Raw genomic sequence first — 14,703 nt, forward strand, 5'->3', positions numbered from 1 at the left:
ACTCGACACAAACTAGGTCATTTCGGGACTAACATATGGTTCAATAATTCGCTTGCGTGTAGGGGTCTTTAGCAGTGGGAGGAAACCAGAGGACCCGGAGAAAACCCACGAGGTTGGACAGGCGACCCTACTCCTTGTCACGTACAACCCGGGATTCGAAACCGCGCCTGTTGACTCATTGACAGGCCTTGTGATACAGCGCGCACGAGCTAACCATTCGCCCCCCCCCCCATATGGCGGGATCATTTCAGTTCAGTAAGTTACTAAAAGCCACACCATCACAGACGTTGATATCAATCTCAAGGTAATTAATAAAGATCCATATAAAAATCTTGAAAAAAAAGTTGGCAATTACTTGACCCCCAGATAAATTGCTTAGACTCCTGCATGCTGCACGAGAAATAAGTGCCACTGAAAAAAAACTCTTGCGTTAAATTTATTATACACAAGCTTGAGTTGTTTTCTAATCCATCAGTTTGTGTTGGTTTCTAATATATTAACACAAGTTTGTGTTGTTTGTATTGCATCAACAAAAACTTGTGTAAACAGTTACTTATCAAATCTTATCCTTAATATCCTTAAATGACATTTAGAAGTAGAGGTATAATATTCATAATAACACAACTTTATGGATTTACTACTTCTTGGTTTATTACATGCAACGTTTCAATACTCTTACAGGTATCTTTATCAAGCAATGATCAATAATGAATAACAATCTACATTTATGGTACATTCATGAGTAAGACAATAAAAACATAACATCAATTAATGGTTATAACAACAACATTTCCCTTTGAAAATGACTTCACAATCTCTCCAACTACTACTCCACCACCTCAACTCCATACATCCAAGAATACAATTTACAGTTGAAGAAGAAAATAATAAACAGCTAACGTTTTTAGATATCTTAATTGACAGAAATGATGATAAAGTAACGACAAGAGTGTATAGAAAACCGACGCATACTGATCAATATATTAACTTCGCATCTGCCCACCCAACAACAACCAAGGCGGGAATAGTGGCAATACTGACCAGAAGAGCTCACAATATTTGCACCGATGATAAAATTGAAGAAGAAATAAAACACATCACTGAAACCCTAACCCAATACAACAACTACCCATTAGAATTTGTGAAAAAAGTTATTAGCAGTACAACTGAAAAACTGAATAAAGCCCCTGACGTGACCGGTAAAGAAAAACCTCCTATCCATATCAACATTCCATTCATAGGCCCAACAAGTCATAAGATTAAAAGATTACTAACCAGATTGCAAATAGATGTAACATTTAGTGGAGGAGTACCATTAAAATCACTGATCAACGCCAATGGGAGAACAACAATACCAAATGTGGACCCGAAAGGCATAGTGTACCAGATCCTATGCAGTTGCAAATCCATGTACATAGGGGAAACGTGCCGCCCGTTATCAGTGAGACTTAAAGAACATAAAGCAGCAACTAGACGTTTGGAACCCAATAAATCTGCAGTAGCCGAACACATCATAGAAAATCCTACCCATACCATAGAATGGGATAACACCAATGTGCTGACAAAGAACATTAAAGTATGGAAAAGGAGAGTCTTGTGGGAAGCCTTAGAAATCCGAAGACATAAACCTAAAATGAATAAAGATAATGGTCGAGCAATATCAAATGTATGGAATGACTTATTAATGTAATGGAGGAAGAGTGGGACCCACCCTTACTAATAACTAATAGTTAACAATATATTTCATGAATTAATAGTTACATGGTTCAGAAAATGCTAAATGATTAAACATAGGTCGTTATTGTAGTTTATACATAGGGAAATGGTTTGAGTTTTTAGATTATGATTATAAGGAAGGAGGAGAGAGTAATCACCCTTATTGATTATGCTTATACATATTAGTTAAATTACCTTATGATTTGAAGACATACTCAAAGACACTAATAATTTATTATGTTTTGATAGTGTTAAAGGGGTATTGAAAGTATGACCATTAAGCCTTGGTGGTGGCTTCAGTCCCCGTGTTATCTGTTAATAGGAGAGATTGTGAAGTCATTTTCAAAGGGAAATGTTGTTGTTATAACCATTAATTGATGTTAATTAATTGATTAATTATTGTCTTACTCATGAATGTACTATAAATGTAGATTGTTATTCATTATTGATCATTGCTTGATAAAGATACCTGTAAGAGTATTGAAACGTTGCATGTAATAAACCAAGAAGTAGTAAATCCATAAAGTTGTGTTATTATCAAATCTTGTCTTTTTATTTTATATTAATAACACTAAATGTGTTACTAAATATTATGTGCTAAGTCGATTTCTAAGATAACATTTATTATGCTACTTTGTTAGCTGTAATAATTTGATTTTAATATTTTTTTAAAAAACATTTCTATTAAATTTATTATACACAAGCTTGTGTTGGTTTCGAATATATAAACACAAGTTTGTGTTGTTTGTATTGCATCAACAAAAACTTGTGTAAACTTATCAAATCTTGTCTTTTTGTTTTATATTTTTAACACTTAATGTGTTACTATATATTATGTGCTAAGTCGATTTCTAAGGTAACATTTATTATGCTACTTTGTTAGCTGTAATAATTTGATTTTAATATATAACTGATTTGAAATCAGAGTAAAAACGGAAACCATTGAATGTATATCAGTTTATATACATTCATATTACAGTATTATATGAGTTGCGACCCACATGTGCCAATTTCTAGGTCCCAAATGTTAGCGACTTAGCTCCTTTAAGCGGTGTGGTAATTCCTTCCAGGATTAGTATCAATTAATTACATAGCCCGGTGACATTGTTAGAGTCAAACCAAAAAGTGATGTTGTGAAAAAAGTATTTTTTAGAAAACAAGAATATCAGGATTGTGATTTTTGTATTTTGTAATACAATATATTTGTAACTCAAATTTTTCGTTTCGGTAAAAACAAATTGAACACAAGTTTTGTGTTGTTTCAACATTTAACACAAGTTTGTGTTGTTTCAACACAAGATTATGTTGCTTCAACACAAGTTTGTGTTGTTAAATAGAGAACCCAGTGCTTCACACCCAATTAAAAACGGTAGTCTATATTATTGCGTTCACAAGTTTTTCGGAAAACGGGGCGTAACTCTGCAATGTGGCGGAGTACTTAATATCAATATTCAAACAGGATGTCGGATTTTCATCTCATCCGAACACATACACGATGTTTCTTACCAGGAAACCAATGTGAACATTTCGAAGCAAAGCGCCGTATTAACTGGGCCACTGTAGCTCTCCGTGCGATGAAAAGTGAGGCAAAAAACACAGTCAAAAGAATCATGAGGGTTTAAAAATTATAAAATGAAATGAAATTGGATTTAAGGTCAGACTTTTCTGCTCCATCCGGGCTAGCGAAGAAGGGGAATACGCCAGGCAGTGTACTATGAGATAAATTTTGTCTGGACAGCGGCGGTGCGGCCTACTCTTATTTTGACTTCCAACTGTAAGATTTTCTTTTACGTGCACGCCCATCTGTCTTGCCACCACTGGCAAGTGTAAATCCCGAAGACACCCAGACAAGCGCCTTACTCACTGATCCATCTAAGCCCTCGAAAACATTATAAGTGTTAAGAAAATATGCAAGTGTATTGAAATAGTAAAAATGCATTACTAAAGAGATCTTATTCTGGAGTAACAGATAGATTTCAAATTTATTTATATTTGTTGGAGGTGCAAACGATATCAATTTAGAGAAAGGTAAAATTTAATAAACTGTAAGTTACTTTATAATTACTGTTTTTAATTTGTGTTCCTGAAAGCAGAAGTCATATTTATACCAATGTGCACTGACCATGAATGGGACAGGATCAGTTGCCATTGGCAAGTCATTCTCTAACCTCAAATATGGCGTTATCAATAAGAAAATGCCTTAAGTTTTGGAAAGTAATGGTTTAGCCTCTTATGAGTAAACTAGTCATCAAGTTTATGCCTTTCCCAAATGTACCATTTAAGTCTTTATCAACAAACCAATCTAGATAATCTTTGAGATCGGGATGTTGAAGCATAGTACATATAATAAAGCAGGAAAGCAAAACGTTTCTATTGATTGAGCATTATTCGTTTATTTTTGTATAATGTCTAGTTTCGATAAATCCGTTATGAATTTATAAGTGTCATTTTGAGTACTAGACTCAAATCCAACTTAAGTGAGAAATATTTCGAAGGTGGGCTAAATGCAGTGTTATCGACAGGCGTTAAGACGACATGGTTAAACATTCAGATGCAGGTGTAATTTTTAGGACTTAGTGTGGTGGCCCTTTCGGCTTTTTTAAAAAATGTAATTGACTCTATTGGGCAAAATACCTAGATTTTCCTTTCTTTAATGGTATATGAAATTTATATGACATTTAACGTTTAAGATTACTGAGCAGGTTCTTGAATTTCATCTTGCTTGGTTGTTCTCGAAATTGTAGCCCAAAGCGAAAAGGTTTTAAGAATTTTATTTTCAGTAACATTAAATTTTCCTGGTATTATTTGGTTATGCTGTTTTTCTTTGAAAGGAGACTTGTAGCATTGGCAAGAATTAGTAATGTAATTGTCAACAAGCTATTGTACGCTTAAATTTTCTAGAGTTTTGTTGTAGTTTAACATTTTATTTTTAACCATAGGTGAAAGTTTGGAGACGACTGTGGGTTAAATTTTAGGAATGGTATTCTATTCTATCCAATATCTTGTATGTCTTTATCTGTAAAATGATTTTGTATAATGCGTCAGATTTATTCTTATGTGTTTGTTGTAAAATTGATGAAATGGTGTATAACATGATAATATTGAGGGAGAATGCATTCATTTAGTTATTAGAATAGTTTATAGTAATTCGTATTTCCAGTTGTTAAATCCTATTTTACAAGATTTACTGGTCTGGCCAACATATTAAGTTACCAGTAGATACAAGGTAATATATATATATATATATATATATATATATAATAAAAGGTTATAGTTAAAGCTATTCTTAGGTGTTAGATATTCAAAATAAAGATGTTTTAGGGAAAAAAAACTAGGTTTTTGCGAGTACTAAAGGTACGAGCTTCATTGTGATTAGCGCATATTTTATACTGTCTTGTCTAGATATACTTTTTATATATGTATGTTTTATGGTTTTATGTCGGGATTCCCGTTCCCTAGAAACCCGAGAAACCCGGACCACGTTCGGGATCCCTAGATTCCGGTCCCTGAACCCGGGTTTTCGGAGTCATATAATGTTTCTCGTATATAGGTGCGTCACTCAGAACAGTTTCTCAACAGCCCTTTTGCCCCGGGTAGCTGAGTTGGATTGTTTGTGCCTGCTCGTCCATTCTACACGTTTTTAAATTATTATTACTTAAAGTACTAATTACTTTGTTGGTATTATTCTGGTAGGCAGTAGCGGATTATAGTGGAGGCGCCAGCCTCCGACCCGAAAATAAAGTAAATCTCCAAAAATATATCTGAAAGAAAACTAGTTAATATTATATGCACGTTTTGTTGGTTATTACTTTCAATGTCCGTATAATTATTTATTGTGTATCTTGTACGCGGGTTTGTCATATGGGTGTTTGCTTAGGTATGGTACCATCCTCATGAACTTATTGTTAGCTATCGAGGTGACCAAAATGTAACGAAGAGCGTTCTGTTTTTGCTCTAGTGTGAATCGCGAATCACCTGCGTTCAACTAAGAGTCCACCAGTAAATTTTTCAAAAATTTTAATTTTTACAAGGCTAAGAACAATTAAACTTCAAACATTTGCTTTCATCGGTTTCAGTCTGTATCTAAACCCACGGGAAAGTGTTCTAAATCTCATCTACGTCGCTTGGGCCCCTTCAGAATGAGTTGCCTCCCTTGACCGATTCCTTAATCCGTCCCTGCTTTATTCTCTACATATTGCACCATAGAATACACGACTTGTGTACTAATTATAAAATGTGCACTGTGTCTTAAATATTGGATATTAAAATCGCACATTTTCACGGCAACATAACAACATCAATATCGATTGAATTGGACCAATATTAAATTCTAATTCGTGTGTTTAATTTTAAATTTCATGGAAAATATTGAGTTAAATAAAGTCTAATTAAGACCGTTGGGTGATGGCATGCAATCACAGCATGCGTTTCCACCTTCTTGTAGCTCCGATCTAGAGAGGTCTGATTCATAATAAGGTAGAGCGTCAAGCAACTCCCCCCCCCCCTTCACCCCTCCCTCTTCCCCGCCCCGTCACGCCTACCTAGCTTGATTCACTCATCAATTCGGCATTCATAGTACGCAACCAGTGAGAATCGCTCATTAACGATCATGTGACGCACTTCAGAATGGAGCGCTCATAGCGCACTATATGGTGTATGTGCGTCTTTATTATCCCAGTCTGTTGACGAAAAGTTAAACCTCATTTCTTTTCATATGGAAATGAAATGGGGTTTAGCGCCTTATTTTTCTTCCCCGACTGTAAAATTTAATTATCAAAGGTCTCTTTTGTGTTTCCGTTTTCCATGTACGCGTTTTCACCGGTTACACGGAAACGGTCCTATTGCAATTGCACGAGACCGTCTTTGTCGCTGGCGAAAACGCGTACATGGAAAACGGGCCTTAGGGAGATTATCTAGTAGTTTTTGATGCCACCATTTGGAAGCAATGTTATTGGTTACATGAAAAAGAAGCTACATTTATTCGTGTTAACTTAACATTGGATTATGTAAGGTACATGAATTTAAAGGGCGAATATTTCTAAGTCTTATTCATAAATTTATTTACATTTTGTTTTGGGTCATTGTTTATGGGGTTCTTAAAATAAGCCACACGACTAATGAATAAACATAAGCAATAGGAAAATGATACCCTACTAAAGTGTAAAGGCATTTCACTTTAGTTTGACATTTTTCCTTTTTTCCAAATTTTACCTATTTTTCCTCTACGCGCAAAAAAGAAAACATATAAAATTTGAAAATGTACACTTCCACATTCAGCTTTCTGGAGTATTTGAACAAGGGTAAACATCCTTCATTTTCATGTGTCACGCGTTTTAATGTTCAAAAGAAGATACTAGCCAACTGTCCACAGCGATAATACGTAGACCTATTAAAGCACGAACGGGGAAATGTAAATAGTGTATAGAATTTAAACAATACACAAGAAGAAATTCGGCGAGGTCAAATCTGCGATCAATGATTTATATGATATTTTGACACAAGACGCTTTGACACGTCATGGAAACCGGACTACAACAGTCAAGACCGTGGCGTTTCATGAGTAAACTGCACCAATAAATCAAATCTGTTAATATTGAACCCGTGGACAATACAGTGCAGATGGTAAACGTAAAGTACCAAAGATAACAGATTATCTATAGAGTTTGGCCGTAATTTTATCAGAATCTTATAATATCAAGTCCATTAGTTGTCGTGACTGATATTAAGACACTCGTCAGAAACGACTTGAAACTAAATGGAAATGAATTTGTTGATTTATGAACTATTAAATTTCGTGAGGTCTTTTTTCATGTAACCAATGGGGGGGGGGGGGTAGGGGTCTTTAGCAGTTGGGCAGGCGACCTTACTCCTTGTCACGTACAACCGGGCAATCGAAACCACGCCAGTTGACTCAATGACAGACCTTATGACACAGCGCGCACATGTTAACCATTCGGCAATCCAAACCCCAAGGAACCAATAACATTGTTTCCAAATGGTGGCATCAAAAACTACCTGGTTAAGGCCATCTCCCTAAATTGACCCTGCCGCAATATAAAAGAGATTCTTAAAAGAATGTAGACTAAAAAATGTAAAAGGAAACGTGACTTTTATTTTAAAAACAAAAACAGGAATTTCAAAGGACCCAGGAACAATTTTGAATGATGTGTATGCCATGCGACTTATAAACTTTTATGTACAGCCTGCGTAACTAACCCGACAAACTATACACACTCTTTGAAAAAGCCACAGCGAAAGAAATTGCCTCTTACAGGATATTATTTATACTAACAAACTAAATGAAAGCTAATATTGTGGTGCTGTAATCGATTAAAATGGAAAATCAAGTCGATTATACAAAACAAAACCGAAGATGGTCACCACGCACACCAAATGACTTGCCATTTCGTCTTAAACCCTGTCCATAAGGCTAATTATTCTGACTCAAGTTGGCCCAGTACTCAAACTGACATATAAATCCATAATGGATTTAACGAAACTAGACATTTTACAGAATCAATATACTTTTAATAGCAGCAACAATGTTAAACATGCATTATGCAAGAGCTAAATCTGCTTATTGCAGGTCTTTCTTTAGGCCTGAAATGTTATCTAAATTATTAATTAGACATTAATTAACTTATTCAGACCATAATCAGCTCTCGATGCCATCGTTAGCCTGTGATATTTAGTGGATTTGAATACATTTTGTGATGGATAATTTAACTTAAAAATGGATAATCGAGACTTGGTTTATTATCGCCCCAAATTTAGTAATGACGTTCGAGGCTACCCTAAAATTGAATCTCCAAGATCTCGCTTCAGAGTAGAGCAATTTGACTAAATATTTCAGCATATTCTTTTTTCATTATCTGTTTTTATCTATTATAGCGAGAATGGACAGCTCTTTATCTAATCTTACCTAATGCCCCTTTAATATAGATGCAGTATCATATATTTATTAGATACCAAAGTTTCATAAAAAAAAAAACGTTAAAATTCCGATAGATCGTATCCTCTTGTAATTGTCAAACTATACCTTCAGCTTGACCCTTCAGCTAATACAGCAAACGATTGGATTGTCAATGGGATCCAGTCTTGTCCCATGCCTGGCCAAGCTTTCGCAGTAGTTAGAAGTTTAAATTATATATTTCGATACATTGATGACATAATGCCTATCAACGATAATGGATCTAGTACTAAAAAAGAAAATACTGATGGTATAGCACGGATAGCAGTACGGATCTAGTACTGAAAAAAAAAAAAAGGGGGCGATAGCTGTCTCTGTTCTTGACTCTGATATCAATATGATAAATTTAATGTGGGTATTTTCGATAAACGGACAAATTCTGTTTGTCATAAATTTGGATTGTTTTAAAAGTTGTAAAATACCCCATCTGGTATGTTATTCCGATTTTTAATAATGTGTAACGATAATGGGCTATTTATTTCCAGAAATACAGATAACTTCATCGTTAAACAGATAACGAAGCCCAACACCTTCGTTAAATATAACGAAAAATTCTCTCCCTTAAAGATAACGATCCGTTAAATCAATCCATGTTAATGAGTTATTATGAGAGGGGGGGGGGGATGGCCGAATGGGTAGCACGTGCGCGCTGTATCATAAAGCCTGTCATAAAGCCTGTCATTGAATCAACTGGCGTGGTTTCGAATCCCCGGTTGTACGTGACAAGGAGTAGGGTCGCCTGTCCAAGCTCGTGGATTTTCTCCGGGTCCACCGGTTTCCTCCCGCTGCTAAAGACCCCACGCGCAAGCGAATTATTGAACTAAAATTAAACCATATGTTAGTCCCGAAATGACATAGTTTGTGTGGAGTGGACGTTAAACCCCATTTGTCTCTCTCTCTCTTTCTGTTATGGAAGATTAGATAAAGAGCTGACAGTTCTCACTATAATAGTTAAAAACTAAATAATGTTAAGGGAATTTTCTGAAAATGTCAGTCAAATTGATCCACTCTGAACCGAGATACAGCTTTTGAATTTTAGGCCTAGCCTCGATCATCATTACTAAAGTCGGTACGATAAAAAAAACCATAGTCTCGATTATCCATTATTTTTGGATTTAATCATCAATGAGCGTTGAGCAGCAGATCGGGTTTAAACCCAGTAAATATCGCAGGCTAGCGATGACATCGACAGTTGATTATGGTCTGGATAAATTAATTAATGTCTAATTTATAATTTAGATAACATTTCAGGTCTAAAGAAAGACCTGCAATAGACATATTTAGCTATTGCATAATGTATGTTTAACGGAGCTTTGAACAACCTGTCCCTGGCCTATAGTTAATTTCACGTTTTCTGACCTTAACATTAGTTAAATTGGGAGAAAAAACCCAACAATGTTTCCAATACATTTTTATACCGGCTTTGGGGTAATAATTAGTAAGAAAGTGTAAATTATAAAAATCCTGCATTTAGGTGTAATGCTTAATTTACACACATGATTGTAAGGTGAAGTGTTACTGTAGTTGCCACCAGACTAAGTGTAAACTACAATATTATTTTTATACGCCCCATGGAAATGTGTACGTATATTGCCGTCGCCACTGTACGCCCGCCCGCCTGTCGGACGGTCCGTCCGTCCACATTTTTTTGTGAACGATCTAACTCCAAAAGTTATTATCCGATTGTTTTAAAATTGATATATGTAGTTTACATTAGCGAGATGAAGAAGCATGTTAAGTTTTAATAATTTCTGTTCATTAAAATTGTTAATGCTCGATTAATGAAAGTTATCATCCGATATGTATGAAATTTATATACATCATTTAAATTTTCGAAACAGAGGTCTTTTGGATTTCATCAATTTCCGTCAATAATTTCTAGAGTTATGGCCCTTGTTTTACTTTGTGAACCATGTGAATGTCTGCATGACAAAAGTGATCATTCTATCTGTATGAAATTTATATGCATTATTTAAATTAGTAAAACGAAAAAGCCTGTCAAATTTCAACAATTTCTGTAGACAACTTCCAGAGTTGAGGCCCTTGTTTCAGTTTGTAGAACCTTGTGAACGATCAAACGACAAAAAATATAATATGATCTGTATGGAACTGTCTTGTAAAGGCCCCCAATTACCTACAAAGGAATAAATATGCGACAGTTCTTGTCGACCGCTCGGATGATTTAGCTGCTGTGGGCGTATGTTTCGTTGCCTGGCAACCTATCTTTAACTGTGTAATTAATATTCGTGCGTATTCTATAATTCGCTTATATACTGTATAGGCTATATATATATTACGCATGTATATCTGTTGAAAAAGGTTCGGTGTACGTGGGTCTAAATGATCCACATGATTATTAGTAAAATAAATCGCAATCTGTCAAACGTATGTATCTATGTCTTCTATTGCACAGATAATATAATTCTGTTGCCATATCTTTAGAGTACAGAGAGGTTTTAATTGTCAACAGCTTTAAGGATTGAAATGCAATTAACTGGACATTCCAAATCGTACTGATAACCAATGAATGAGCATGAAGTAACGTTAACCATTTAACATGACCTACAACAAGGTAGTTGATTATTACTGACCTCGCGTCGACTTGCACATAATCATACCCTGTCCCCTTTAAACCAAGTGTACTAATAGTAAAACATCACTTCATACAGCCAGCATACCTCCATGCTCTCGTGTTCGTTTACATTTCTAACATAGGTCACTACTCAACTTTTATTTACCATTAACATTCAAAATGTCATAAAGCTATTTTTCGGAAACGCTTCAATGTTCTCTCAAAACATCCACAAAATGGACCGTCTCAAGTGCGTTTTATATTCTAAGAAGGCCACATTTTAAATTGTGCTTCAATTTTAAACTGCTACATTAAGCTGTCACGGAATTACCTACATGTATTACCAAGGATGCGTCATTCGTTACATACGTTTTTTGATATTTTAAAATCAATGTGCACAAAATAATTACCAGATATAAAGATAGCATATATTTAAAAATTCATTTAAAACTGTTTTAAAACCAATATATATATAAGGGAACACCGAGCGAAAAAAATGATGTGAATTAAAATGAATTATGAATATACTGAGGTCATCTCGTAGAGAATGTCGAGAACCAGATTTCAACATATCTTATCATGTTTCTAAACATCTTTATCACCACCAAGTGGTAATGTTATCATGTGATCTGCCATGAAATTCTTTTACAACATATATTATGAAACAGTTCCGCGATGTATATTACCGTCACATGGTTAGTTATTACGAAATAGTACCCGCGGTCATGTTTTACTGTTATTTTTTGTGAACTCCTTTACGATGCCATATTTGAATATCATAAAACTTAAAAAATAAACTTGTTTCACCTATGAAAAAATAACAAGGAAATTATTCTATAGATAACAATACACTCCTTTTAGTTGTATTAAAATAACTAAATGGATAAGATAGTTTAATCTCTAGTTAAAATTAACAATATTAAGGATGTTTTAGACATTGTTTATATTGTGGGTGTGTTCTTGTATCAATTAGATAGAATACCAGCGTGATGGTAATTTTAATCAACTCTACACGTAACACATGGTAATCTCATTCTCGTTCGAAAGATCAGCTATTACATTGTCTTATAAAGTATATATATTATTAAAACAAATTTAATTTCACTTTGTAAATTACCCGTTTTATTTAGATGGATCTACTTTTATGCATATATATATAGGTGTAATAAAAAAATATTTTTTAAGTACGTTTTTAATGGCATTAGAATGTTTTGTGTTTCGATTTTCATAGTGGTATACTTCACCCCCCCCCCCCCAAAAAAAAAAGATATCTACAAAGTAACTTACCGTTAATGACTTAGAAGTTGCGGTCAATACACTCAGTAAAAATAAAAGTATAACCGCCAGTATTTTCATTTTGGTTACTGAAATAATCAGAGGCACGTATTAGTCAATCTAATGGTTATATAGAATTAACACGACAACAACTTCTGAGGTTTAAAATACTTCTAATGGAATGACTAAGGAATCAACATGTTTTTATATTTAGATACTTAGTCATGATTTTTTCCTTCCTTATATTAAAAGGTTCACAGACCAAGTTTTTCTTTAAAGTAATATATTATATTAAATTGAAGAATGAATTGAATTCTGTATCCCGTGGACTGTGGACAAGAATGAAATAAATATGTGAATGAACAAGATGTAGGTGTGTAAATGAACCGCTCGTATTTCATCTCATTTGTAATAGACACATAATAATAATACGGGTAATATAAGTAACACATTATGGCAATATATTTCTAGTCTGAACACTGGGGGGATTTTAAATCTATCCAAGGTCATTTATTGGTTGAACCCTGATAATGGCTGGTCATATGAATGCAATTTCACACAGATATTGAACTCATAGAGGGATTGACGGGTTGAAAGATATAGAATCGGAACGATATTAATTATTTATTAAAGCTGACATTACAAGATTTAGTAAAAACGTCATATGAAGAGATCGGCACGATAAGACATCAAATTCCCAGACAACTATCTAATATCTGATTCCAGTGCAGGGCATCCGTTATTTATGTGAGAAAATGACATCTGTTGCCTTCCAAGAAATCCGTTCTGGTGTGATCTAGGTTGAAAATAAATCATGAATAGCCATTGATCTGATCAAGAAAGTGCAATATGTTTTGTTTGATTTAATTATAATAATATCAACTAAAAAAAAACCAAGTTAGATCACGAACGCTGGCATCTTTAAATGAACGCGAAGTGATATCCCGCCCATATCAACTTTCACCTATCATCTGTTTACAATTTATTTATTACAGAAAAAGTCGAAGATCCGGTTCTATATTTTGGTATAAACGAAATTAAATTTCACTGGAGATAATAATCAGATATAAAACCTTCCAAAACAAGTTGAAATTCTAATTAAAATCCCTTGATACGGAGCATGGTAAATCTCAACCATACCCATCAATATCTATATAGCCGTATAAACGAATGACACATTCACAACGTCGTCTAAAATCAATAAATAATTATAATGTAGATAAATCGAATTGGATATATAATTTCAGCAAATAAGGGGAAAATACACGTTATCAAAAAAATAAAAAAATACCGGGATAATAAACTTACCGTTTTAAATATGGATAATACACGAACTATTCCTCTAATATCCTATGCGTTTACTCCGCAAACAGTGGATTATTATTATCCAGTGTTTTTAAAATTAAATCTGGTTCCCACTTGTTTGTTAATTCGATGTTACAGTAGTTACTAAAGCAATAAATCCGATTATTCTTTTAAAATATTATTCAAATAATCCATCGTTATGATAAAAAAAACAATCGTTAAGAATTCCGTAGCGGTGTCCAAGATTTGAAAAATGTTTCAATAAATGTCTACAATCCACAACTAGGTGCCAAACTAACGTCTGGTTTATTTAACTCATTAGAAATTCAACTCTCTTCTATGATCTGAGGTAGAGAAAAGCCAGCCAATGTATAGAATGTATCCAAGCTTAGTATGAATACGTTGTATTGACTTAGGACGAAGCCTTAATTTGAGTCGACTGATTTCCGTAAACAGTAAACGAAGGCAAAGCGTAAATTTACGACACAAACCTGTATTTAAGGAGAGATGAAAAAGGTTGTTGTAGGATGGTGTTTTGTTGGCAGACTACCCATTCCCTCAACATTAGCCCCACCCTATCACTATGGTGTTGTTGAACAGGTCGATTTTTGGCGGTTTTGTTTTCATGTCACATCGTCACTGAACAGACGATAAAAACTACCTAAACAACGAGATTTATGAGAATTAGAGAGAAAGTTTTCTAGAGATTAACTTGTGATCCTGTTGGGGTTATAGCATCCGTCACAGCTTTGTGAATGTCTGTACGTCCCGTCTACCCGGCACCGACTATCAACGACTGTGTTTGTCTATCAGAGCAAAAACATGTCTAATACTAAAGCTTTACTTTTGCAATTCTTAGCGTTTA

At 34.4% G+C, this 14,703-nt stretch overlaps 1 protein-coding gene across 2 annotated transcripts in view; it reads right to left on the reverse strand.

Moving 5' to 3' along the window:
- The window catches only part of LOC126811166 (MAM and LDL-receptor class A domain-containing protein 1), an 81,879-nt gene extending 67,460 nt beyond the window's left edge, over positions 1-14,419 (reverse strand). Inside the window, exons 1-2 of one of the 2 annotated variants that reach the window (XM_050536690.2) lie at positions 13,842-14,415; positions 12,546-12,622 (exon numbers count right to left, since the gene is read on the reverse strand). In XM_050536690.2, coding sequence (XP_050392647.1) covers positions 12,546-12,614 — 69 coding nt within the window. In that variant the 5' untranslated portion in view covers positions 12,615-12,622; positions 13,842-14,415. Of the gene's footprint in view, positions 1-12,545; positions 12,623-13,841 lie in introns of both variants that reach the window. The other variant, XM_050536691.2, reaches the window with a different exon arrangement.
- Between the last annotated feature and the right edge of the window lie 284 nt (positions 14,420-14,703).

The sequence above is a fragment of the Patella vulgata genome, chromosome 2, assembly GCF_932274485.2.
Source record: "Patella vulgata chromosome 2, xgPatVulg1.2, whole genome shotgun sequence".
In the NCBI taxonomy this organism is placed as follows: domain Eukaryota; kingdom Metazoa; phylum Mollusca; class Gastropoda; family Patellidae; genus Patella; species Patella vulgata.